This window comes from Macaca mulatta, chromosome 2 (genome assembly GCF_049350105.2).
Source record: "Macaca mulatta isolate MMU2019108-1 chromosome 2, T2T-MMU8v2.0, whole genome shotgun sequence".
Classification (NCBI taxonomy): domain Eukaryota; kingdom Metazoa; phylum Chordata; class Mammalia; order Primates; family Cercopithecidae; genus Macaca; species Macaca mulatta.
Window position 1 is genome coordinate 148,864,885 of NC_133407.1, and position 24,420 is coordinate 148,889,304.

At 43.3% G+C, this 24,420-nt stretch overlaps 2 protein-coding genes and 1 non-coding gene across 34 annotated transcripts in view; 2 read left to right on the forward strand and 1 right to left on the reverse strand.

Moving 5' to 3' along the window:
• Positions 1-717: 717 nt before the first annotated feature.
• Positions 718-1,497, reverse strand: LOC144339275 (zinc finger protein ENSP00000375192-like). The gene is made up of 2 exons (XM_077993423.1): positions 1,298-1,497; positions 718-985 (listed from the first exon to the last, which is right to left on the reverse strand). The coding sequence occupies exons 1-2, from the start codon at positions 1,374-1,376 to the stop codon at positions 804-806; spliced, it is 261 nt and encodes an 86-aa protein (XP_077849549.1). The 5' UTR covers positions 1,377-1,497; the 3' UTR covers positions 718-803.
• A 2,553-nt stretch (positions 1,498-4,050) lies between these two features.
• Positions 4,051-24,420, forward strand: part of FANCD2 (FA complementation group D2) — a 77,130-nt gene continuing 56,760 nt past the window's right edge. For 8 of the 32 annotated variants that reach the window (XM_077993401.1, XM_028844428.2, XM_077993406.1 and 5 more), the window contains exons 1-14: positions 4,051-4,110; positions 6,269-6,365; positions 10,759-10,899; positions 12,407-12,474; positions 12,632-12,735; positions 13,120-13,180; positions 14,811-14,863; positions 19,065-19,143; positions 19,519-19,670; positions 21,368-21,455; positions 22,632-22,736; positions 23,127-23,227; positions 23,891-23,999; positions 24,236-24,271. In XM_077993401.1, coding sequence (XP_077849527.1) covers positions 6,281-6,365; positions 10,759-10,899; positions 12,407-12,474; positions 12,632-12,735; positions 13,120-13,180; positions 14,811-14,863; positions 19,065-19,143; positions 19,519-19,670; positions 21,368-21,455; positions 22,632-22,736; positions 23,127-23,227; positions 23,891-23,999; positions 24,236-24,271 — 1,182 coding nt within the window. In that variant the 5' untranslated portion in view covers positions 4,051-4,110; positions 6,269-6,280. Of the gene's footprint in view, positions 4,263-6,268; positions 6,366-9,515; positions 9,609-10,758; positions 10,900-12,406; positions 12,475-12,631; positions 12,736-13,119; positions 13,181-14,810; positions 14,864-19,064; positions 19,144-19,518; positions 19,671-21,367; positions 21,456-22,631; positions 22,737-23,126; positions 23,228-23,890; positions 24,000-24,235; positions 24,272-24,420 lie in introns of all 32 variants that reach the window. The other 24 variants (XM_028844429.2, XM_077993399.1, XM_028844426.2 and 21 more) reach the window with 13 other exon arrangements.
• LOC114676523 (U6 spliceosomal RNA) lies at positions 16,708-16,810 on the forward strand. The gene has a single exon (XR_003727591.1). It is a non-coding gene; the product is annotated as a U6 spliceosomal RNA (small nuclear RNA).

The window sequence follows — 24,420 nt, forward strand, 5'->3', positions numbered from 1 at the left end:
GCCTGGGTGACATAGCAAGACTTGTCTCTTAAAAACAAAAAAGAAAAAAAAAAGTTTTACAACTGAAATACACCTTTTTATTGGACTTAGGCTGGTTCAGTGTGTACAGCATTTCACCTAAGTCAAATGATAACTTGATGAGGCTCAACCGCCCCATGTCAGAGCTGGCATAATCCAACTACCTCACTTATGGGACAGAGCAATTATGAGCAGAGACATTGAGTTTTCTCTAGAGCAGTGGTTGGTTCTTCATGGGGGTGGTACTGCCCTCTAGGGGGCCTTATGGTAATCTGTGGAAATTTTTGATTGTTAAAATGATGGAACTGTGGGGAAAAATCACGTAACTGTCATTTGTATGATGCAAGAGATGAGTATCCCTTAGTCCTGGGGACAGTCACATAATACAAAGAATTTTCCCATGTCCCACATGACTTTTGAATATCTCACCAAATTGTTTTGTTTTGAGGAGTCTTGCTCTGTTGCCCAGGCTGGACCGCAGTGGAGCGATCTCCGCTCACTGTAACCTCTGCTTCCTGGGTTTAAGCAATTGTCCTGCCTCAGCCTCCTGAGTAGCTGAGACTACAGGTGTGCGCCACTATGCCTGGCTAATTTTTGTATTTTTAGTAGAGATGAGGTTTCACCATGTTGGCCAGGCTGGTCTCAAACTCCTGACTTCAAGAGATCTGACTGCCTCGGCCTCCCAAAGTGCTGGGATTACAGGTGTGTACCACTGTGCCCAGCTGTTACATTCCTTCTTAAGAAAATATTCTTGGCCAGGCGCGATGGCTCACACCCCATCTCTACTAAAATACAAAAATTAGCCAGGCGTGGTGGCACATGCCTGTAATCCCAGCTACTGAAGAGGCTGAGGCAGAAGAATTGCTTGAGGTAGGGAGGTGGAGATTGCAGTTAGCCAAGATCACACCACTGGACTCCAGGCTGGGCAACAGAGTGACACTCCAGTCTCCAAAAAAAAAAAGTTCTTTTTTTTTTTTTTGGAGACAGAGTCTCGCTCTGCCGCCCAGGCTGCAGTGCAGTGGCCGGATCTCAGCTCACTGCAAGCTCCGCCTCCCGGGTTCACGCCATTCTCCTGCCTCAGCCTCCCCAGTAGCTGGGACTACAGGCGCCTGCCACCTCGCCCGGCTAGTTTTTTGTATTTTTTAGTAGAGACGGGGTTTCACCATGTTAGCCAGGATGGTCTCGATCTCCCGACCTCGTGATCCGCCCGTCTCGGCCTCCCAAAGTGCTGGGATTACAGGCTTGAGCCACCGCGCCCGGCCAAAAAAAAAAAGTTCTTGTATATAGACTACACTAACTGTGAATTTCATTTTGGGGTTACAAAAGAGAGCACTGGATCTGATATAATTCAGAATCATTGCTCTAATAGTGAACCATGGGCAGAAAATCGTGGCAGAGAATCTATGACAGCAGGAATCACGGTTGAAGAGGGTTTAACCTGGGAGTCAGACTGATCTGAGTTCAAGTATAGGCATAATATTTCCCTACTTTGGTTACTTTGGGAAGGCTACTTAACTTTTCCAGGCTTCCTCTTCTTCAATTGTAAAAATGGGTTTAGGAGTATCTACCTCTGTGCTAATGTAAGGATAAAATAAGAAAAATTTATAGGTGCCAAAAAATGCTAAATGTCTGAGCTTTCCCCATTTTGCATTTTTCTACAGCCCTTCTTTCTGTGGTAAATGACTTTTTTTTTTTTTTTTTTGAGACGGAGTTTCGCTCTGCTGCCCAGCTGGAGTGCAGTGGTGCGATTTCAGCTCACTGCAACCTCCACCTCCCGGGTTCAAGCCATTCTCCTGCCTCAGCCTCCCGAGTAGCTAGGACTACAGGGGTGCACCACCATGTCCAGCTAATTTTTTTTTTTTTTGGACAGATGGGATTTCACCATGTTGGCCAGGATGGTCTCAATCTCTTGACCTCATGATCCACCTGACTCAGCCTCCCAAAGTGCTGGGATTACAAGTGTGAGCTACCAGGCCCAGCCAGTAAGTTGACTTCTTAAGGTTCGCTCCAGGGTGGGTGTTGGCTCTGGTCAGTTCTAAAACTAATGCTACAGAAAGATAAAGTGATCGCTGTGGTATAGTGGAAAAAGCCCAAGACCAGAAGGCTTGGTGTGAAGTCCTGAATGTAACCATGTGTGACCATGGAACTTGTTAAAGCCTCAATATCTATAAAATGAGACAATATGTACCTCATAGAGTTGCTTTGAGTCTTAAATAAGTTAACGAATATAAGTGCTTCGCATAGTAATGATATGTGAGTATCATTACTGATATAGAGTAATGATATAGAGTATCATTGATATAGAGTAAATAGTTATTATTCTTCTTGGCATAATTGGGAAGAACTGAAAATGTTACAGCAGTGCTTCCTAAACTTCAGTCACTCTCATGCCATGTTAGAATTTTTGTCTAGCACTTGCATCATTACATATTTAACACTTTTTATATATCAACTTTTTCCCCATCTATATGATTTTCAAAGAATCTTTAAATTACCAGCAAATGGAAATCCAGTACTGTCACAAAAAAGAAACTTAAAATAAGTACAGTAGAAACAAAACAACATTAAATTTTAACTAGATACTATTACCTGTGGGAAAGTTCTTAGCCTGAGGCTTACTCTATTAAAACGAGAAATTAATAAGTGAGAAGGAGGTGCTAAAGATATAGTAGCACTTACCTGAGATGGTTTCTGAAAGCCATCAGAATTGACGGAAAATTGCTTGTTTTTCTAAGAGATAAGGTCTCGTTATGTTGCCCAGGCTGGTCTCCAACAACCCTCCTGCCTCAGCATCTCAAGCAGCTGGGAGAAAACTATTATTTTAATATGAAGGGGTACATGTCTAGATACCCACCGATAATCATCTCAAATTCCTGTCTCTGTATATAAATATTGCGATGAGGGGATGGGCGCAGGGTTCACGCCTGTAATCCCAGCTACTTGGCAGGCTGAGGCAGGAGAATCGCTTGAACCTGGGAGGCGGAGGTTGCAGTGAGCTGACATCGCGCCACCGCACCCTAGCCTGGGCAACAAGAGCGAAACTCCGTCTCAAAAATAAAATAAATAAATAAATTAATTAATTAATACTGCAATGAAGTATGTGGGGAATTTGCCTCCACTCTAGGAAGGGAAATGATAATTACAATTCCTTACATCTCTAACGGCAGTGTTACAGATTGCAAAGCGCTTTGGTACTTAGCATCTCAGCCGACTATTGGAACAGCAATTTGGTAGAATGCAGATTATCACACTCACCTGACTGTATGTTACAACTGCTAAAAGCTCTAACGCACCTGGCACTCTTCCCGACGAAAGGGTAGGATGGGATAGCTCATAGGTAAACCCACCGAGGGTTGGCGACTAACCTAAAGGATTAACAGCACCGTTTTTGTTTTTGTTTTTGTAACACTCAATACGTCCCAGATCCTGTGCTAAGGGCTTTACAGACATCATCTAATTTGATTCCCACTTGTCTATGAGGCAGGTACTATTATCATCCCCATTTCACAGAAGACAAAAGTGAAACACAGAGGTAACGGGTAAGGTCACCCTGCCAGTGGGGGGCGAGACATGAACCTAGACAAATTGACAGAACTCCTGCACTTTCTTGCCCAAGGTCACGGCGGTGTGAGGTAGGCAGGAGAAGGGAGGGCGCTGACCTGTCATATACTTGTTTCTGGGTGAGCTTCTTGTCACTCTGCAGTAGGATGGACACGTAGTGGCCGATCATGCCTACGAAGAAAGTGATAACGATGGGTAGGACCATCCAAAGGCAGGTGTTGGAGTCGAACAACAGTTCTGGCCCTGCCATCTTACTGAAAGCTGCCTCCCAGCCGGTGATGGGCGAGCGTCTCTTCACCCGGGCGCAGGTGCTTCTCTTTGACTTCGCCTCCGGGCCTTCTCAAGCCCCTATTCCCGCTTAGCCCAAAACTGGGCTGCAGCTGTGAGCCCAGCCTACTGCCTTCAGGGGGCTGACTGGCATTCCACTTCCGGCGCGGAAGTTGACGTCACGTCATGGCGCGCCTCGGTGGCGTCAGAGAGTCGTCGGGCATGGCGGGAAAGTCGAAAACGACGGGCGGTGACGGCTTCTCGGTGAGTTAGTGGAGCAGTGGTCGTAGTCTCTTGAGGCCCCGCTCCCCTGCGGCCTAATCTCTAAGTCCGAGCCGCGGTTGGAGTTCTCCTCTGGGGCTCGCGCCCCGAACCTCGGCTTCCTCATCTGCGCTGAGATGGGATAATCCCCACAGGTACCTTTCTGCGTCATTAAAATGAGGAAACGAGAAAGGCTTTTACCCTCACCCCCTTCCCGATGAACTAGTCCAGACAGTCGGCCTCATCTCACGTCTGTTGGACTTTTCTGAAAGCCAGATGGTATTGCACGTGTTAAAGGCGGGTGCCTGGAAGCCGGACGTCCTGACTTGCCTTAGTTTTTCCATCTGCAAGATGGCTGATAATGGTTATCTGTACTAACCGAAGCGGCGACAAATAAAAAGCTTAGCACAGCGCCCGGTACCTCGAAAATGTTAACCATTATTATAAGTCATTATTGTCATCAAGAGTAAGTATAGGTGGTGAAGAGCACAGGTGCTGCAGCCAGACTGCCCAAGTTAGAATCCCAGTTCCGCCCGGGATGATGAGAAGAATAATGGTACCCACCTCAAAAAGTTTCGTGGGAAATTAATGAATTATTAAATGTAAAGTACTTGAAACAGTTCTTATTAACTTGTAGCATTTCCCCTGCCCTGCCAGCTTTTCTCACTCTGAATATTCTCAGAAATTTTCTTTATGCCGGTAACTATGCTGGGCATTAGGGGCATTGAGTAGGTGAGACTGGGTTCCTGCTCTCAAAGAGCTCCAGTCTAGTGTGAGGTAAGGTCCCCTTAGATTTACCCTGTGGAGCAGGGAAGCTGCAGTAGCAAACTCCCTTAGGGATAGGAGGAGCGCTTTTCAAGGAAGATGACATTTGATTGAATGTTTAGGTCTGAGTAGAAATTTCCAGGCAAATAAGAGCACTTCAGATGAAAAGAACACCTTTGTGCAAAGGCACTGAGACCACGAAGGTTCTGATTTACAAGATTAAAAGGTCATGTGATTCAGGCACTCCCCTACCTCTGCTGGCTCATTTCTAACTCCACATCTCCTCTTCTCAGTATGAGACTCCTCTTCTCCTACACCTTCTACTGGCTAACTCCTGTTTCAGTCCTCAAGTCCCTGCCTAAAAATCACTTCGTCGGTCGGTTTGGCTCACGCCTGTAATCCCAGCACTTTGGGAGGCTGAGGTGGGCGGATTACGAGGTCATGAGATCAAGACTATCCTGGGTAACACGGTGAAACCCCATCTCTACTAAAAATACAAAAAATTAGCCGGGTGTGGTGGCGGGCGCCTGTAGTCCCAGCTACTTGGGAAGCTGAGGCAGGAGAATGGCGTGAACCCGGGAGGTGGAGCTTGCAGTGAGCTGAGATTGCACCACCGCACTCCAGCCTGAGCGACAGAGGAGACTCCGTCTCCAAAAAAAAAAAAAAAAAAAAAAAAATCACTTCTTCAGACCGGGTGACTCACATCTGTAATCCCAGCACTTTGGGAGGCCGAGGTGGGTGGATCACTTGAGGTCAGAAGTTTGAGACCAGCCTAGCCGACATGGTGAAACCCTGTCTCGACTAAAAAAAAAAAAAAAAAAAAAAGAAAGAAAAAATTCGAGGAGATTGTCCCTAAGAAATTGTCCTTGCTTCTTTTTACCACCCCTACTAGCAACTAGATTAAATTTCCTAGTAAGCCCTCATAGAACCTGTACTTTTATAGCACTTACAAAACTGTAGTTCAGTACATTAAGGCTATTTGTTACTTACTATACTGTAAACTCCCTGAGGACAGGAATCATGTCTGTCTAGTTCACAGTTGTAACCCCAGCACCTAGCACAGTCCCTAACCTATTGTATTGAAATAATGAGTTAAAGGACAGGTCCACTGGGGGATAGATAATGGAGGGTCTTGAATCTCAGATGGAGAGCGATGGGTTTTATCCTTCAGCAACAGCAAAGTAGTCTGCCTAAAGAGGCAACTAAGACTTGAAAGGAAGGTACTATTGGCTAGATGTGAGAGTTGAAATTTGCTTAGCACCTAGATTTAGATAACATTAATATGGAGATATGAGCCCCACTGATTTTGGATAGAACAGTTTTCTTTGAACAATAGCTTTAACTTCTCAGAATTTATCTTCTAGAGGGTAACTTCTGTTCCCCGATTTTGCTCTAGGAAGTAATTTAAATGCACAAGACATTGGTCAAAATGGTTTCCAAAAGAAGACTATCAAAATCTGAGGATAAAGAGAGCCTGATCGAAGATGCCTCCAGTAAGTATCTAGTCATTTGTTGCTTTATTTCCTGTAGCAATGTATGAGGCATGTGAGAGATATAAAGTTCCTGCTTTTCAAGTGCTGAGAATCTTCAAAGTGTAATGGATAGAGCGCACAGAATTAAGGGAGAAATATCAGATTTGGGATTGAATTTTTGCCTCGAATTCTGCATATAACTTTGAGTATGCCCACACCCTCTGGGCCTCAGTTTCCACATCCATAAGAGGAATTAGTGTTACAGACTTTTCTGCTATACATCATTTAGGTATTGAGACACAAATATATAACAGTCTCTACTCTTAAAAAACTTTATGTTCTTTCTTCCTCTCTTGGAAAAAAAATATTATGATCTAGACACATGCTATGTTAGTGATGTGAAAAGAAAGATATATCAAAGCAAGCACTCCAGAGGCAAAGAAACAGTGCAGACTCTGCCCATATGAGAAATGGTTGACAAAGATCCCAAGACTTCCGGATATAAGGAGTTCTGGCTGGGTGCTATCGCTCACATCTGTAATGCAAGCACTTTGAGGGGCTAAGGTGAGAGGATCACTTAAAGCTAGGAGTTCAAGACCAGCATGGGTAACAGCAAGACTCCATCTCTACAAAAAATTTTTTTAATTAGCTGGGTGTGGTGTTGTGCGCCTGTGGTCCTAGCTACTGAGGAGGCTGAAGTGGGAGGATCACTTGAACTCAGAAAGTCAAGGGTGCAGTGAGTCAATAATAGCACCACTGCACTCCAGCCTAGGCGACAGAGAGAGACCGTGTCTCAAAAAGGGAGGGGGGGGACAGGGAGGTTGATAGTTCATTTATTGCACTCATTTACTCTATTAAAGCAGTTCTAACTTGATTTGTGTTGGTTTGTTTTTATTTTACTAGGTTTTTAGGGAACAGGTGGTGTTTGGTTACATAAATAAGTTTTTTAGTGGCTATTTCTGAAATTTTGTTGTGCCTATCACCTGAAGAGTGTATGGTGTCCCCAATGTGTAGTTTTTCAATCCCTAACCCCACTTCCACCCTTTATCTCGAGTCTCCAAAGTCCATTATATCATTCTTGTTGTTGTTGTTTGAGACGGAGTCTCACTCTGTCGCCCAGGCTGGAGTGCAGTGGCACAATCTCAGCTCACTGCAAACTCCACCTCCTAGGTTCAAGTGATTCTCCAGCCTCAGTCTCCCAGTAGCTGGGATTACAGGCGCCAGCCACCACGCCCGGCCTATTTTTTTGTATCTTTAGTAGAGACGGGGTTTCACTATGTTGGCCAGGGGGTGTCTGGAACTCCTGACCTCAAGTGATCTGTCTACCTCGGCCACCCAAAGTGCTCGGATTACAGGCTTGAGCCACCACGCCTGGCCCATTATATAATTTTTTTTTTTTTTTTTTTTTTGAGATGGAGTTTGGCTCTTGTTGCCCAGTCTGGAATGCAGTGGCACAATCTTGGTTCACTGCAACCTCTGCCTCCCGGGTTCAAGCGATTCTCCTGCCTCAACCTCCCAAGTAGCTGGGATTACATGTACATACCACCATGCCTGGCTAAATTTTTGTATTTTTAGTAGAGAAGGGGTTTCACCGTGTTAGTCAGGATGGTCTCAAACGCCTGACCTCCGGTAATCCACCCACCTCAGCCTCCCAAAGTGCTGGCATTTTAGGCGTGAGCCACCGTACCTGGCCTCATTATGTCATTCTTAATGCTTTTGCATTCTCATAGCTTAGCTTCTACTAACTTGTGGATTGAAGAGTTATTTCTTACTAGGTTATTGGAATTTAAGTCTGATTCTTGGTCAATTCAACCAAAATAGATGAAAATGCTTGCTGAACAGCAATTATAATGATAAAAATTGCAAGTCCAAAACCATGTTAGGAATAGGCTTGATTTAGAAACGGAAACTGTGGGCCAGGCACGGTGGCTCACGCCTGTAATCTTAGCACTTTGGGAGGCCAAGGCGGGCGGATCACCTGAGGTCAGGAGTTCGAGACCAGCCTGGCCAACATAGTGAAACCCCATCTCTACTAAAAATACAAACATTAGCTGGGTGTGGGATCACGCACCTGTAATCTCAGGTACTTGGGAGGCTGAGACAGGAGGATTGCTTGAACCCAGGAGGTGGAGGTGAGCTGAGATCATGCCACTGCACTTTAGCCAGGGCAGCAGAGCAAGACTCTTATCTCAAAAAAAAAAAAAAAAAAGCATGTTGTGAAGCTCCAATAGTTGATTAGTAATGGGATTATAGAATTAGAATATAGAGAAATTGGTAGAAAATTTGAAACTGAAGAGGAATAATATAGGAAATTATTGAAAGTAAATGTTTTACTTTGGAAATACTGTTTTCCAATAGAGAAGAGACTTCTGAATTAAGTTTATTAGAAGGGATTTGGGTTCTCTTGGTCAGTAATGAACAAACTGAATCTTTCATTCTGGTTATGTTTTACATTTCATTCAGGAAGGTAGTGGTCTTTCATTCTGATTAAGGCTTTATTAGAAAGAGGGAGAGGAGGCCGGGCATGGTGGCTCACACCTGTAATCCCAGCACTTTGGGAGGCCGAAGCGGGCGGATCACGAGGTCAGGAGATCGAGACCATCCTGGCCAACATGGTGAAACTCCATCTCTACTAAAAATACAAAAAATTAGCCGAGCTGGTGGTGGGCACCTGTAGTCCCAGCTACCAGGAGGCTGAGGCAGGAGAATGGCATGAACCCGGGAGGCAGAGCTTGCAGTGAGCCAAGATTGCACCACTGTATTCCAGCCTGGGCGACAGAGCGAGACTCTGTCTCAAAAAAAAAAAAGAGGGATTGGAATTGAAGAAGGAAAAAACAGAATGGCATCATTAAGGGATAAGAGTAAATTTTAAACTTGGCTTTGTTTGTTTCATGTTTCTTTTTATGGGTAGAAAGCCTTGGGATTAAACCTATCTGAGCTTTGTAGTCAAAGATATGATACAGGAGAAACTTCCCCATTCTGTCTACCCTTTATTCAGATCATTGAGTCTCAAATTTGGTGTGTATCAGGATTATTATCTGAAGACTAAAAAATTCAGACTCTTAGGTCCCATTCCCAAGATTTTGACTCAGTAACTCTGGTATATGGCGTGGAATATGCCTTTTTTTTTTTTTTTTTTGAGACGGAGTCTCACTCTGTTTCCCATGCTAGAGTGCAGTGGCGTGATCTGGACTTACTGCAACCTCTGCCTCCAGGGTTCAAGTGATTCTCCTGCTTCAGCCTCCTGAGTAGCTGGTATTACAGGTGCGTACCACCACACCCAGCTAGTTTTGTATTAGTGGAGACGGGGTTTCACCACATTAGCCAGGCTGGCCTTGAACTCGTGACCTCAGGTGATCAGCCTGCCTCGGCCTCCCAAAGTGCTGGGGTTACAGGCGTGAGCCACCATGCTTGGTCGGGAATATGCATTTTATTTTATTTTATTTATTTTATTTTATTTTTTTCTGAGACGGCGTTCTGCTCAGTCGCCCAGGCTGGAGTGCAGTGGCGTGATCTTGGCTCACTGCAGACTCCACTTTCCAGGTTCACGACATTCTCCTGCCTCAGCCTCCCGAGTGGCTGGGACTACAGGCGCCCGCCACCATGCCCGGCTAATTTTTTTTGGTATTTTTAGTAGAGACGGAGTTTCACCATGTTAGCCAGGATGGTCTCGATCTCCTGACCTCGTGATCCACCCACCTCGGCCTCCCAAAGTGCTGGGATTACAGGCGTGAGCCACCGCGCCCGGCCGGGAATATGCATTTTAATAAGCTTTCCAGGGATTCCACTACAGTGGTTTGCAGGCAATAGCTTGAGAGACACTGGCTAGTTTAGTATTTGGGTGGAAAACATTTCCATGGGTTATTCTTGTTAGGCACTTGTTTGTTTGAATTTAGTTTTTTAGAGATGGTGATTTCACTCTGTCACCCAGGCTGGAGTGCAGTGGCACTGTCATAGCTTCACTATATAGCTTCAACCTCCTGGGCTCAAGTTATTCTTCTGCCTTAGCCTCTGAAGTAGCTGGGACTACAGGTGGGCGTCTCCTCACCTAACTAGTGTGTGTGTGTATGTGTGGAGATGGGGTCTCCCTTTGTTGCCTGGGCTAGTCTTGAACTCCTGGCTCAAGTGATCCTCCTGCCTCGGCCTCCTAAATTGCTGGGATTACCACGTGAGCCACCTTGCCTGGCCAGAAATGGCACATTTTGAATTCTTCAAATGAAAACTCAATAGTTGAAAATAATTCTATTTGTTTTGGAAGCCACTATTTCTGAAGATAGTTTATTTCACTACAGCATCAATCCTAGTATAATTTTTAAGGAACACATCAGTTTTCCTCTCAGGATTATTATTCCTGGATTTAAGTTTTAATTTTTCCTTTACTGTTTGCCATATTCTTAAATTTTTCTATTTTCAGAAACCAGGAAGCAACCACTTTCCAAAAAGACAAAGAAATCTCATATTGCTAATGAAGTTGAAGAAAATGACAGCATCTTTGTGAAGCTTCTTAAGATATCAGGAATTATTCTTAAAACGGGAGAGAATCAGAATCAACTAGGTAATATTTTAATCTAATTTTATTCTGTGGTTTTAATGAAATAACTCAGGACTGAATCATGGGTTTTCTAAATAGAGAGGCAATGAAGATTAGAAATGAGAGGGCCATCCATCTTGAGACAAAGTTGAAATTGCTTTTTAGAAAATGATACAGTGAGGCCAGGCACGGTGGCTCACGCTTATAATCCCAGCACTTTGGGATGCTCAAGGCAGGCGGATTGCCTGAGCTCAGGAGACCAGCCTGGGCAAAACGGTGGAACACCGTCTCTACTAAAATACAAAAAATTAGCCGGGCGTGGCAGCGTGTGCCTGTAGTCCCAGCTGCTCGGGCGCCTGAGTCAGGAGAATTACTTGAACCTGGGAGGCAGAGGTTGCAGTGAGCCAAGATCGCACCACTGCACTCCAGCCTGGGCGACAAGAGTGAGACTCCATTTCCAAAAAAAAAGGAAAAAGAAAATGGTACAGTCTTTGGTCCTCATTACTGTGTGTTAAGTAAAGCATTTCTCATTCTTTTATTAGAAAAAATATTATGTATTATTTCTTTTGTGTTATGAAAAAATAAATATTCAGAAAGCAGCTATATCAGTGTCAGAATAATTTCAGAAGAAAATGTATAAAGCCATGTAAGATTCTGTTTTTGGGGAACAGATTATTCCATCTTGCTAAGGTTATGGCAGGTCTTTTTTAGAACACTTAGTGGCTATCTGCTACCAAAGCTAAGTCTGTTTGTTTGTTTGTTTGTTTGTTTTTGAGATGGAGTCTCCTCGTTCTGTCGCCCAGGCTGGAGTGCAGTGGCGTGATCTCGGCTCACTGAAAGCTCTGCCTCCCGGGTTCATGCCATTCTGCCTCAGCCTCCCGAGTAGCTGGGACTACAGGCGCCCACCACGACGCCCAGCTAATTTTTTGTATTTTTAGTAGAGACAGTGTTTCACCATGGTGGCCAGACTGGTCTCAAACTCCTGACCTCAAGCAATCCGCCCGCCTCAGCCTCCCAAAGTGCTGGGATTACAGGCGTGAGTCACCGTGCCCAGCCAAAGCTAAGTCTATTATGTGGGTTTAGATATAACCCCATGACTGTGGGCTGGGCGAGGTGGTTCACGCATGTAATCCCAGCACTTGGGAGGCCGAGGAGGGCAGATCATGAGGTCAGGAAATCGAGACCATCCTGGCTAACACAGTGAAACCCTGTCTCCACCAAAATTACGAAACAAAACAAAACAAAACAAAAAAACGTGCCTGTAGTCCCAGCTACTTGGGAGGCTGAGGCAGGAGAATTGCCTGAACCTGGGAGGTGGCGGTTCCAGTGAGCCGAGATCACCCCACTGCGCTCCAGCCTAGGTGACAGAGCAAAACTCCATCTCAAAAAAAAAAAAAGAAGATTTGGCTCTGAAATTAGGTTGAAAATGTTTTTATTGGTTTCATCAGGCAAGAAAGCAAGAAACTTGGGTTTTTAGAGAAGGAAAACTATGGTAGGAAACTGGTGACCAGCTCTTCTTTTTTCTCCATAGCTGTGGACCAAATAGCTTTCCAAAAGAAGCTCTTTCAGACCCTGAGGAGACACCCTTCCTATCCCAAAGTATGTATTTTTCCCCTGGTATTTTTGCTTGTGCCAGCGTAACTCTAGAATTTGGAATTTAAGGACACTGGTATAAAGTTGAGTGGGCTAAAATGATTTTTAACAGCAAATATTAAACTAAATACTTTATTCTTTTTATTTTTTAAATCTCCTTAAGATAATAGAAGAATTTGTTAGTGGCCTGGAGTCTTACATTGAGGATGAAGACAGTTTCAGGAACTGCCTTTTGCCTTGTGAGCGTCTGCAGGATGAGGAAGCCAGGTGTGGAGAGGAGGCATGGAATCTTGCTGAAATTCAGTCTGTTCTGCTAATCGCAGGGGGCTGGGCAGGGAGAGCACAATTGTTTGAAATTTCATTTTTGGTGTAGGCTGTCTTCCTCAGAATTTAAACTAAGTTTAAAATTCCTAAGCTTGTGGTTATGAGCCTAACAATCAGTGTTTTCTAGAATGTGTTTCACCTGTGTTGACAGAATTTCAAATCTCTACCGCTCCCTTGCAAAGAGCCATCTGCTTATTTCTGTGTTTCTTGTCTAACAGGGTAGTTCCTCTTTAAAGATTATGTATTTAACCAATTTTATTGAGAAAAAATGATAAAAGCGTTAAAACAAGGAAAGCAAAGTGGAAAACATTTCTTTTTTTTTTACAGTATGGGTGCATCTTATTCTAAGAGTCTTATCAAACTGCTTCTGGGGATTGACATACTACAGGTAAGACTGTCACTTTTTCTGTGAACATTTGATGGATGAAGTTTGTGATGTATGCTCAAGTCTAAATAGCAGGAACACAGGATAGAGTAGGGTTAATTGGAGAATTTGGGTTTGTAACAGCTTTAGCACAGCCCTGTTGCTGTGATGGGTTTGGTAAGGTAATATCTGTGTGTGTGTTTTTTTTTTTTTTTTTTTTTTTGAGACGGAGTCTTGCTCTGTCACCCAGGCTGGAGTGCAGTGGCCGGATCTCAGCTCACTGCAAGCTCCGCCTCCCGGGTTCACGCCATTCTCCTGCCTCAGCCTCCCAAGTAGCTGGGACTACAGGCGCCCGCCACCTCGCCCGGCTAGTTTTTTGTATTTTTTAGTAGAGACGGTGTTTCACCGTGTTAGCCAGGATGGTCTCGATCTCCTGACCTCGTGATCCGCCCGTCTCGGCCTCCCAAAGTGCTGGGATTATATCTGTGTTTTAAAACTGTGCTTATTAGCCTAATACATCTGGCGGTCCTATTCTCTCTGTATCTGATTCCTTTTCTTAAAGCTACATCCTGTGTATCTGAGTACCTGGTAATCTTTTTTTTTTTTTTTTTTGAGATGGAGTCTCACTCTGTTGTCCAGGCTGGAGTGCAGTGGCACGATCTTGGCTCACTTCAAGCTCCACCTCCTGGGTTCACGCCATTCTTCTGCCTCAGCCTCTCGAGTTGCTGGGACTACAGGCGCCCAAAAAAATACTAAGTTTTTGTATTTTTAGTAGAGATGGAGTTTCGATCTCCTGACTTCATGATCCGCCCTCCTTAGCCTCCCAAAGTGCTGGGATTATAGGCATGAGGCACCGCGCCCAGCCAGTATCTTGTAATCTTTATCATATTCGTATCTCCATCATCTCCATTTAGCTTTTTAGATGCTCATGTATCTTAATTTTGTCCTTTTCCTCCTCCTCTTCTCCTTTAATATATTAAAGACAATACATTGATATAATTTAAATATTTCAAGTTATACAAATGCATATGGAACAGAACACTTCCCTCCACCCCGTTCTCCATTTTTCCTCTTCTCCCCTACTGTTAATCTTTTCACACTCTTAAACTCTTCCTTTTCACTGGAAATCTTGAAGGTAATTAGTTATTTTCAGTCTAAGAGCTCCCTTGTTCCTCTGCAGAGCTCCTGTTGCAACCTATTTGATAATCTTTTAAAGTCTGCATTTCGTGGATTAACTGTCATTGTTTTTAATAATATTTTGATTATCTGATTATTTTAACTTTGTCTTGATAATCATTTTCAGTTTTTCACAAGACAAATTAAATCTTTGTATTCCAATAGCATATTCTAAAAATGAAGACATATTCATGTGGATATCTTTGTAATAAGATATCAACTTTAACGAAGTGTTTATTCCAGGAGCTCTGGTTGGAAAGAGAATTATGCATTTCTTTTGTGTGTGTGTGTTTGTGTGTGTCAGAGTCTTCTCTGTCACCCAGGCTGGAGTGGAGTGGTGCAATCTTGTCTCACTGTAACCTCTGCCTCCCGCAGGTTCAAGCGATTCTCGTGCCTCAGCCTCCCAAGTAGCTGGGATTATACATTTCTATTATGTATTTTGAGATGATCTCCTAACTCCCTATGTCTTCTTTTTTAGCCTGCCATTATCAAAACCTTGTTTGAGAAGTTGCCAGAATATTTTTTTGAAAAGTAAGTGGAGTTATGGAATGTTCGAAGTACCCCGGTGTTACTTAAGTTTCTCTCTGAAAAGGTTACTCTGAAAACTCTTGGTTTCTCTGAAAGTCATATTTATCATGATGCTTCTTAAGTGACTACTAAAATTTTACTGGAGTGTCTTTGAAGTTTCATCTATTAATATGATTTTGTAAAAATAGATAGGATTATGATAAAAGTAACTATTGGCCTGGTGCGGTGGCTCACACCGGTAATCCCAACAGTTTGGGAAGCCGAGGCAGGAGGATTGCTTGAGTCCAGGAATTCAAGACCAGCCTGGGCAATGTAGTGAGACCTTGTCTGTATTTAGAAACAGAATTTTTTTTTTTTTTTAAGTGTCTGTTGCTTATGCTCAGGGATAGTCCCTAGTAGAAGGATACACAATATACTGGTAACAGTAGTTGTTTCCAAAGAGGGTAGCCAGTTGGTTGGAATCAGGTATTCTCTGAATACTTTTCTTTACCTTTTTAATTTTGTAGCGTATGTTGAGACAGGGTCTCACTCTGTCACCCAGGCTGGAGTGCCGTAGTATGATCACGGCTCACTGAGGCCTCCACCTCCCAGGCTTAAGTGATCCTCCCACCTCAGCCCCATGAGTGCCTGGGACTACAGGTGCGCGCCACCCGGTCTGGCTAATTCTCATGTTTTTTTGGTAGAGGTGGGGTTTCGCCGTGTTGCCCAGGCTGGTCTCAAAACTTCTAGGCTCAAGTGATCAACCTGCCTGAGCCTCTCCAACTACTGGAATGTGGCCCTACCTGTTTTTTTTAATTACTATGTTAAAAAAGAAATGAACAGCCTAATAGAAAAGTAGACAAAGCTTGTGAACAGACAGTTTACAAAGAAGAAATGCAAGAACATCGAATATTTAAAAAGTTCAATTTTGTTAGCAAAGTCACAAATTTAAAACACTATATCAAAATAATAAATAGGCCGGGCGCGGTGGCTCAAGCCTGTAATCCCAGCACTTTGGGAGGCCGAGACGGGTGGATCACAAGGTCAGGAGATCGAGACCATCCTGGCTAACCCAGTGAAACCCCGTCTCTACTAAAAAATACAAAAAACTAGCCAGGCGAGGTGGCGGGCACCTGTAGTCCCAGCTACTCGGGAGGCTGAGGCAGGAGAATGGCGTGAACCCGGGAGGCGGAGCTTGCAGTGAGCTGAGATCCGGCCACTGCACTCCAGCCTGGGTGACAGAGCGAGACCCCGTCTCAAAAAAAAAAAAAAAAAAAAAAAAAATAGTAAATAATAACTATTAAGCAGTAAAATAAAGGCATTTTTTCCTACTCTCAAAGGGTCTCCTTGTTGAGTGTAGTGAATAGGCATGCTCGTGCATTGCTAGTGAGCATATAAATTAGTTCAGGCATTGAGTCTGAAGAGCAATAGATTGTATGTGTCAAAAACCTTAGATTTTGCATACCCTTTAGTCCTAATGTCATGTCTCCTAATTTATCCTAGGATAATAACTGTGAATGAAAATGAAATAATATTGGCCGGGCGTGGTGGCTCACGCCTGTAATCCCAGCACTTTGGGAGGCTGCGGCGGGCAGATCACAAGGTCGGGAGTTCGAGACCAGCCTGGCCAATATGGCGAAACCCCGTCTCTACTAAAAATACAAAAAAAAATTAGTTGGGAGTGGTGGCGGATGCCTGTAGTCCCAGCTACTCGGGAGGCTGAGGCAGGAGAATCGCTTGAACCCGGGAGGCGGAGGTTGTAGTGAGTCGAGATCGGGCCACTGCACTCCAGCTTGGGGGACAGAGCGAGACTCCATCTCAAAAAAAAAAAAAAAAAAAAAAAAAAGAAAATGAAATATATTAGTTTAGTGCTTGCTTTGGCAGTACATGTACTGAAATTGAACAATACAGAGATTAGCATGGCCCCTTTGCAAGGGTGATACCCAAATTTGTGAAGTGTTCCATATATTGAAAAAGATTACTCTTTAAAATAAATGTGAATAATTGAGATGTTCAAAAAATAGGAATATTATGTGTACATTAATTACTGTACAAAGAACTAGTTAATATCATATGTTAATTGAAAAAAACAAAACCAGGTTACACGTAGCATTTATATTAGGTTGGTGCAAAAGTAATTGCAGTTTTTGCAATAAATAGTGCAGTCCAGTATTTTGTTTAAAAAAGAAGATACACACGTATACATATGCGTGTTAATAGTGTACATTTCTGGAATGACAGGATTATAGTCATTTTTATGTTCTCCTTTTTAATTTTTTCAGAGTCCTGATACAGTAATAAGTTTAAAGGTTTATTTATTTTGAGACAGAGTCTCACTCTGTCGCCAGGCTGGAGTACGGTGGCGCGATCTTGCTCACTACAACCTCTGCCTCCTGGGTTCAAGTGATTCTTCTGCCTCAGCCCCCCGAGTAGCTGGGATTACAGGTGTGCACCACCATACCCAGCTAATTTTTGATATTTTTAGTAGACACGGGTTTTCACCATGTTGGCCAGGCTGTCCTTGAACTCCTGACCTCAAGTGATCTGCCTGCCTCAGCCCCACAAAGTGCTGGGATTACAGGAGTAAGCCACTGCACCCACTGAAGGTTTTTCTAATTTGTTTCAGCTAAATGTCTCATGCTGGATGCCTTACATCCTGGCTTATCTTTTTCAGTTAAGACTGGCTGCAATAACAAGGACCATACTGTCAAGGATGTGGAAGTGGTCCAAAACTTTAGATACAGGAGGCTTGAAGGAAGGCGGAAACTATCATTTTTGGAAAAATGATAATTGAGCCAACATTTCTTTATTTACAAATGGTTTTTAGTACTTTTATGAATATAATCTAATTTGACTTTCTGTGTTCCCTTAGCAATATATGCTTGTCTTTTTTTTTTTTCCGAGACAGAATCTTGGCTCTGTCACCCAGGCTGGAGTGCAGTGGCACGATCTCAGCTCACTGCAACCTCCGCCTCCTGGGTTCAAGCGATTCTCCTGCCTCAGCCTCCCGAGTAGCTGGGATTACAGGTACCCACCATCATGCCCAGCTGATTTTTGTATTTTTTTTTTTTTTTTTTTTTTTTTTGAGACGGAGTCTCGCTCTGCCGCCCAGGCTGGAGTGCAGTGACTGGATCTCAGCTCACTGCAAGCTCCGCTTCCCGGGTTCACACCATTCTCCTGCCTCAGCCTCCCGAGTAGCTGGGACTACAGGCGCCCGCCACCTCGCCCGGCTAGTTTTTCGTATTTTTCAGTAGAGACGGGGTTTCACTGTGTTAGCCAGGATGGTCTTGATCTCCTGACCTCGCGATCCGCCCGTCTCGGCCTCCCAAAGTGCTGGGATTACAGGCTTGAGCCACCGCGCCCGGCCTGGTTTTTGTATTTTTAGTAGAGACGGGGTTTCACCATATTGGCCAGGCTGGTCTTGAACTCTTGGCCTCATGTGATCTGCCCACCTTGGCCTCCCAAAGTGTTGAGATTACAGGCATGAGCCACCGCACCCAACTTATGCTTGCCTTTTTTTTTTTTTTTTTTTTTTTTTTTTGAGACGGAGTCTCGCTCTGTCGCCCAGGCTGAAGTGCAGTGGCCAGATCTCAGCTCACTGCAAGCTCCGCCTCCCGGGTTCACGCCATTCTCCTGCCTCAGCCTCCTGAGTAGCTGGGACTACAGGCGCCCGCCACCTCGCCCGGCTAGTTTTTTTTTTTTGTATTTTTAGTAGAGACGGGGTTTCACCGTGTTAGCCAGGATGGTCTCGATCTCCTGACCTCGTGATCCACCCGTCTCGGCCTCCCAAAGTGCTGGGATTACAGGCTTGAGCCACCGCGCCCGGCCATGCTTGCCTTTTTAAGCACTTACTGCGTTGATGTTATTAGTGTCTTACCTTTTAAAAATATTTGTCATATTTGGTTTTTAAGATTTATTAACGTTATCTTTTTAAAAATTATTATTAAGAGATGCTGTCTAGCCCTGTCATCCCTTTTCTCTAAATCCTCCCTGGATGTAGCCACTGTTCATATTTAGCATACTTTCTAGACATTTTTCTCAACATACGTAAGCATATATCTCCTGCATATTGGGTATCACTTGTGTGTCTAGTGCAGTGCCAAATTCATAGTAGGTATTCAGTAAATGTTAATGGAATGGCTAAAATATTTTGTGCAGTATTAATGCTTGCTGTTATTTTGGCCAGGAAGGCTAAGTTCCCTGTCTTCTCTTCCTAATATTTTAGCAAGAACAGTGATGAAATCAACGTACCTCGACTCATTGTCAGTCAACTAAAGTGGCTTGACAGAGTTGTGGATGGCAAGGTAGGCTTACGGACTTTATCTCTTGAATTTAAAGAGTATGTTTCTCATATCTTTTGGAAGTTGTATTTTTTTTTCTCTTTCTAAACAGAAAATTCATACTTTTCCATCCATCCATCCATCCATTAGCTTTTTCTAATTTTCATCATTTGAGAATCATAGATATTTCACCTTTTAATTTCATCAGAAAAGTTTAAATACGAAGAGTAGGTATCATTTATTAAATAAATTAAATATTTGGGAAGATTCTTTTTCAAAGTACAGAGATAAATAACTATGTTTATCTCTCAAATAATTTCAGCTCTGCATTTCACAAGTAGGTAGTGTTTCTTTATTCTGGGTAATGTGCTGCAGTTCTAATATTGTCCTCTACTGCAGGACCTCACCGCCAAGATCATGCAGCTGATCAGTATTGCTCCAGAGAATCTGCAGCATGACATCATCACCAGCCTACCTGAGATCCTAGGGGATTCCCAGCACACTGATGTGGGGAAAGAACTCAGGTGGATAAGCACTCTGTCACCATCTAAGTGAGGCTCGACTGTGGGGGCTTTATCATTGCAGTATTCAAAAAGCAGTAGTAATGTGGTCTCTTATATCTAAAAAGAAGATGATACCCACCTTCATGAGTAGGGTATGGGATTTGACTTAAAAAAAAAAAAGGTATATATTTGAATAGGTCCACGTACTTTCTTCTTTTTTTAAGACAGAGTCTTGCTTTGTCACCTAGGCTGGAGTGCAGTGGTGTGATCTCAGCTCATTGCAACCTCCACCTCCTGGGTTCACGCTATTCTCCTGCCTCAGCCTCCTGAGTAGCTGGGACTACAGGCGCCTGCCACCACGCCTGGCTAATTTTTTTGTATTTTTAGTAGAGACGAGGTTTCACCATGTTAGCCTGGATAGTCTCAATATCCTAACCTTGTGATCCACCTGCCTCAGCCTCCCAAAGTGCTGGGATTACAAGTGTGAGCCACTGTGCCCGGCCCCACATACTTTCTTTTAAATGGTATACCTGTTATGAGCGTGAAGTCTGGCTTAGGATTAGGTATCTAAATTTGGCCAATGGAGAAGTTGACCATGATCCCTTAGTTTCATTAACATGTTCTTCAGAGCGTCCTTAACCCTGACTGCACATTAAAATCATTTGTGGAGCCTATTAAACATCTACCTTCTTTGGGTTCCTAGGTGATTCATTCTAATGCACAACCTTGCATCAGACCCCTTGCAGAGACCCATTGCTTGCTGTCATTCATTTGAAAAATAGTAATTGGTAGGGCAGTATTGAAGAAGGGGTGAACAATATCCCTAGGTAATAAAGTTTCCATCATAATGCAACTTTTTATTGTACTAGAAGAGTTTTTTAAAAATTCAGTTTGTGATACTTCCTTTTGTGTAGTTGTGTGCACAGCTACCTCCAAAACATCCAATGATTTCTTGCCTTTGTCCTTTTGGGCAGGATGCTCCCTATGGGCAAAGCACTATGCCACCCACTTTACCTGCCTGATGCCAGCTCATCTCCTTTTGTATAGTCTTCTTTTAGCATCTGTCACTGTGACTCATGCCTTTAATCCCAGCATGTTGAGCCGCTGAGGTGGGTGGGTCGCTTGAGCCCAGGAGTTCAAGACCAGCTTGGGCAAAAAGCTGTCTCTCCAAAAAATACAAAAATTAGCTGGGTGTGGTGGTACGACCTATAATTCTAGCTACTCAGGAGGCTGAGATGGGAGGATCAATTGAGAATGAAAGGTCGAAGCTACAGTGAACTGTGATCACGCCACTGTACTCAAGCCTGGGCATCAGAGTAAGACCCTATCTCAAAAAGCAAAAAAAAAAAAAAAAAAATCTATTACTGTCCTCACTACGTTGTGCTCCTGTAGCACCATGCACACATGTCTCTCATCCTTATCACATTTCATTGTAAATGTTTTGTGTTTTCTTTTTCCTTTTTGCGGGGAAGGATATGTACCAAACTAAATAGTGGTGTTCTCTGGGTAGTGGGGATTGTGATGGAAGGCTTGTTTCTACTTTTATTATTTGAATTTTTATAATGAGCATGTATTATTTTTTGCAGTCAAAACAATTTTTAAAGAAACATACTATAAATGGTAATTTAATGGCAACTAAGTATGTCCTTTCTTTCCATACTGTAATGAATGATTTTCTCAAGTCATTGTCTGCCCAGCTCTGTTCAAACCATTACACAACTTTTTTGTTTTTCTACCATTCACAGTGACCTACTGATAGAGAATACTTCACTCACTGTCCCAATTTTGGATGTCCTTTCCAGCCTCCGACTTGATCCAAACTTCCTGTTGAAGGTAGGAAAGACTCAGCTTTCCAGAAACTGAGCCAGCTTTCCAACCTCCCAGAACAAGTATTACTCAGTCATTGCCTTGGGAGTAATGAATATATCATTTTGAAACCATAGTGAATCACATTTGATATTTTTTTTTCCCCACCTCAATGAGTTTCAGATGCTATTCTGTGATAGAATCACAGGTCTGTTGTTTTTTTTGTTTTTGATTTTGTTTTGTTTGTTTTTGAGACGGAGTCTTGCTCTGTCGCCCAGGCTGGAGTGCAGCGGCACGGTCTCTGCCCACTGCAACCTCTGCCTCCCAGTTTCAAGCAGTTCCCTGACTTGGCCTCCCGAGTAGCTGGGATTACAGGCGCCTGCCACCACGCCTGGCTAATTTTTGTAATTTTAGTAGAGACTGGGTTTCACCATATTGTCCAGGCTGGTCTTGAACTCTGGACCTTGTTTTCCACCCACCTCGGCCTCCCAAAGTGCTGGGATTACAGGCTTGAGCCACTGTGCCGGCCCACAGGTCTGTTTTTAAGCAGTAAGTTTTTTTTTTTTTTTTTTGAGACGGAGTCTTGCTGTGTCACCCAGGCTGGAGTGCAATGGCCAGATCTCGGCTCACTGCAAGCTCCGCCTCCCGGGTTCACACCATTCTCCTGCCTCAGCCTCCCGAGTAGCTGGGACTACAGGCGCCCGCCACCTCGCCCGGCTAGTTTTTTTTTGTATTTTTTTATTAGAGACGGGGTTTCACCGTGTTAGCCAGGATGGTCTCGATCTCCTGACCTCGTGATCCGCCCGTCTCGGCCTCCCAAAGTGCTGGGATTACAGGCTTGAGCCACCGCGCCCGGCCTTAAGCAGTAAGTTTTGAGTGGAAATCTGTATTGTCTGAATCATACCTGCTTCCCATAGGAATAATACTTTTTATGCCGTACTGTAGCCAGTTGAGAATTTAGGCTCTGAATGTAAGATAATAGCTCTGTTTCACATTTATTGCCCATCTGTTTTTGACGAAGCTGTGGTATTAACAACTAAAAGATTCTAATTTGGGGAAAAATCTAAAATTTTTTCCCCCTTAATTATAAGTGGGAAAATGGAGTAAGAGAAGTGATTTTTTTCTAATGTTACCTAACAGTTCAGTACAAAGTTGAGGTAGTGACATTAAAACTTACTAAGTTTTTGTGCTTTTAATTTTTAGGTTCGCCAGTTGGTGATGGATAAGTTGTCATCTATTAGATTGGAAGATTTACCTGTGATAATAAAGTTCATTCTTCATTCCATAACAGCCATGGATGCACTTGAGGTATGCTCTTATATCCCGTCACACCTAGATAAAGCAACTTAAGTTAATACGTGCCAATTGCTCTTCTCTGTCCCCAGACTGAGAATACTGACTAATCCGCATAGCATTCAGAGGAGAGAATGGAGCTATTCAACAGATTCATTATTCTGTATAAGCTGCTATAAGTTACATTTACTCTTTCTGTGTAGTACCTCACAGAATTCTGAAATTTTGGGTATGACGCTCTATGACATTGCATTAACTATTCTCACAACTCTATTTTTCAAAATGTCCAACATTTAAAATTTTTTCTTCCTCAGTCTTTCAGGAGATTGTCATGGTTGAGAGACTGGACTGTGCCTACCCATTATGAATAAGCAGAAAACCATAGTTAATATTTATTTTCTGCAGGTAATTTCTGAGCTTCGGGAGAAGTTGGATCTGCAACATTGTGTTTTGCCATCACGGTTACAGGCTTCCCAAGTAAAGTTGAAAAGTAAAGGACGAGCAAGGTAAAGAACTCATCCTCACATAGGATGTCACAATTTTCTGACATCCCACAGTCAGAGTTAGAGCTTAATACTTAAAACTACAGGCTGGGCGCAGTGGTTCACGCCTGTAATCCCAGCACTTTGGGAGGCCAAGACAGGCGGATCACGAGGTCAGGAGATCGAGACCATCCTGGCTAACACGGTGAAACCCCGAATCTACTAAAAAATACAAAAAACTAGCCGGGTGACGTGGCGGGCGCCTGTAGTCCCAGCTACTCAGGAGGCTGAGGCAGGAGAATGGCGTAAACCCGGGAGGCGGAGCTTGCAGTGAGCTGAGATCTGGCCACTGCGCTCCAGCCTGGGCGACAGAGCAAGACTCCGTCTCAAAACAAAAACAAACAAACAAAAACTTACAACTACAAATAATGGTACTATTATGACATTTACACCTAGTATTGTATAGTGTTTCAAATTACATATATGTATGTGATTATGTATGCGTTTATATGTTTTCTTAGCGATTCAGATCAATTCCAGACAGACTACAGTGCAAGTTTATTAGCCATCTTATACGTGAGGTTGTCATTTGCTTCAGTGTACATGGCTACTAAGCAGGAACTCAGATCTTGTAAGTTCTTTTCTGGTAGGTAGAACAGTAATTTGTTTCCTCTCTGCTACTTGTAGTTCCTCAGGAAATCAAGAAAGCAGCGATCAGAGCTGTATTATTCTCCTCTTTGATGTAATAAAGTCAGCTATTAGATATGAGAAAACCATTTCAGAAGCCTGGATTAAGGTGAGATCTTTGGAACTTTGATTATCAAGGAGGAAATGAGTGGCAATTAGTGACAGATGTATAACTGAGGTAGCTTGAAATAAAAATCTCAAAAGTCATTCAAGTGGAAATGATGGCTCATGGTTGCCAAATGGACACATTGACTCTTGGATGACATAACAGGGCTTGCTGAGTAAGGTGAAACATGTTTCACTGATGTATCGTAATATTTTTGTGACTGTCTCTTGTTTTTTCAGGCAATTGAAAACACTGCCTCAGTGTCTGAACACAAGGTAATGTTCATGTACTATGCATTTTCAGTATTGCAGACTTAAAAGTAATGACATTGGCTAGCTTGCCTTCCTGCTTTCTTTCTTTCCCCTCCCTCTAGTCACTCTTTTTTTCTCTTCTCTAGTTGTTCTAATAAACATTAGCTGTCTGG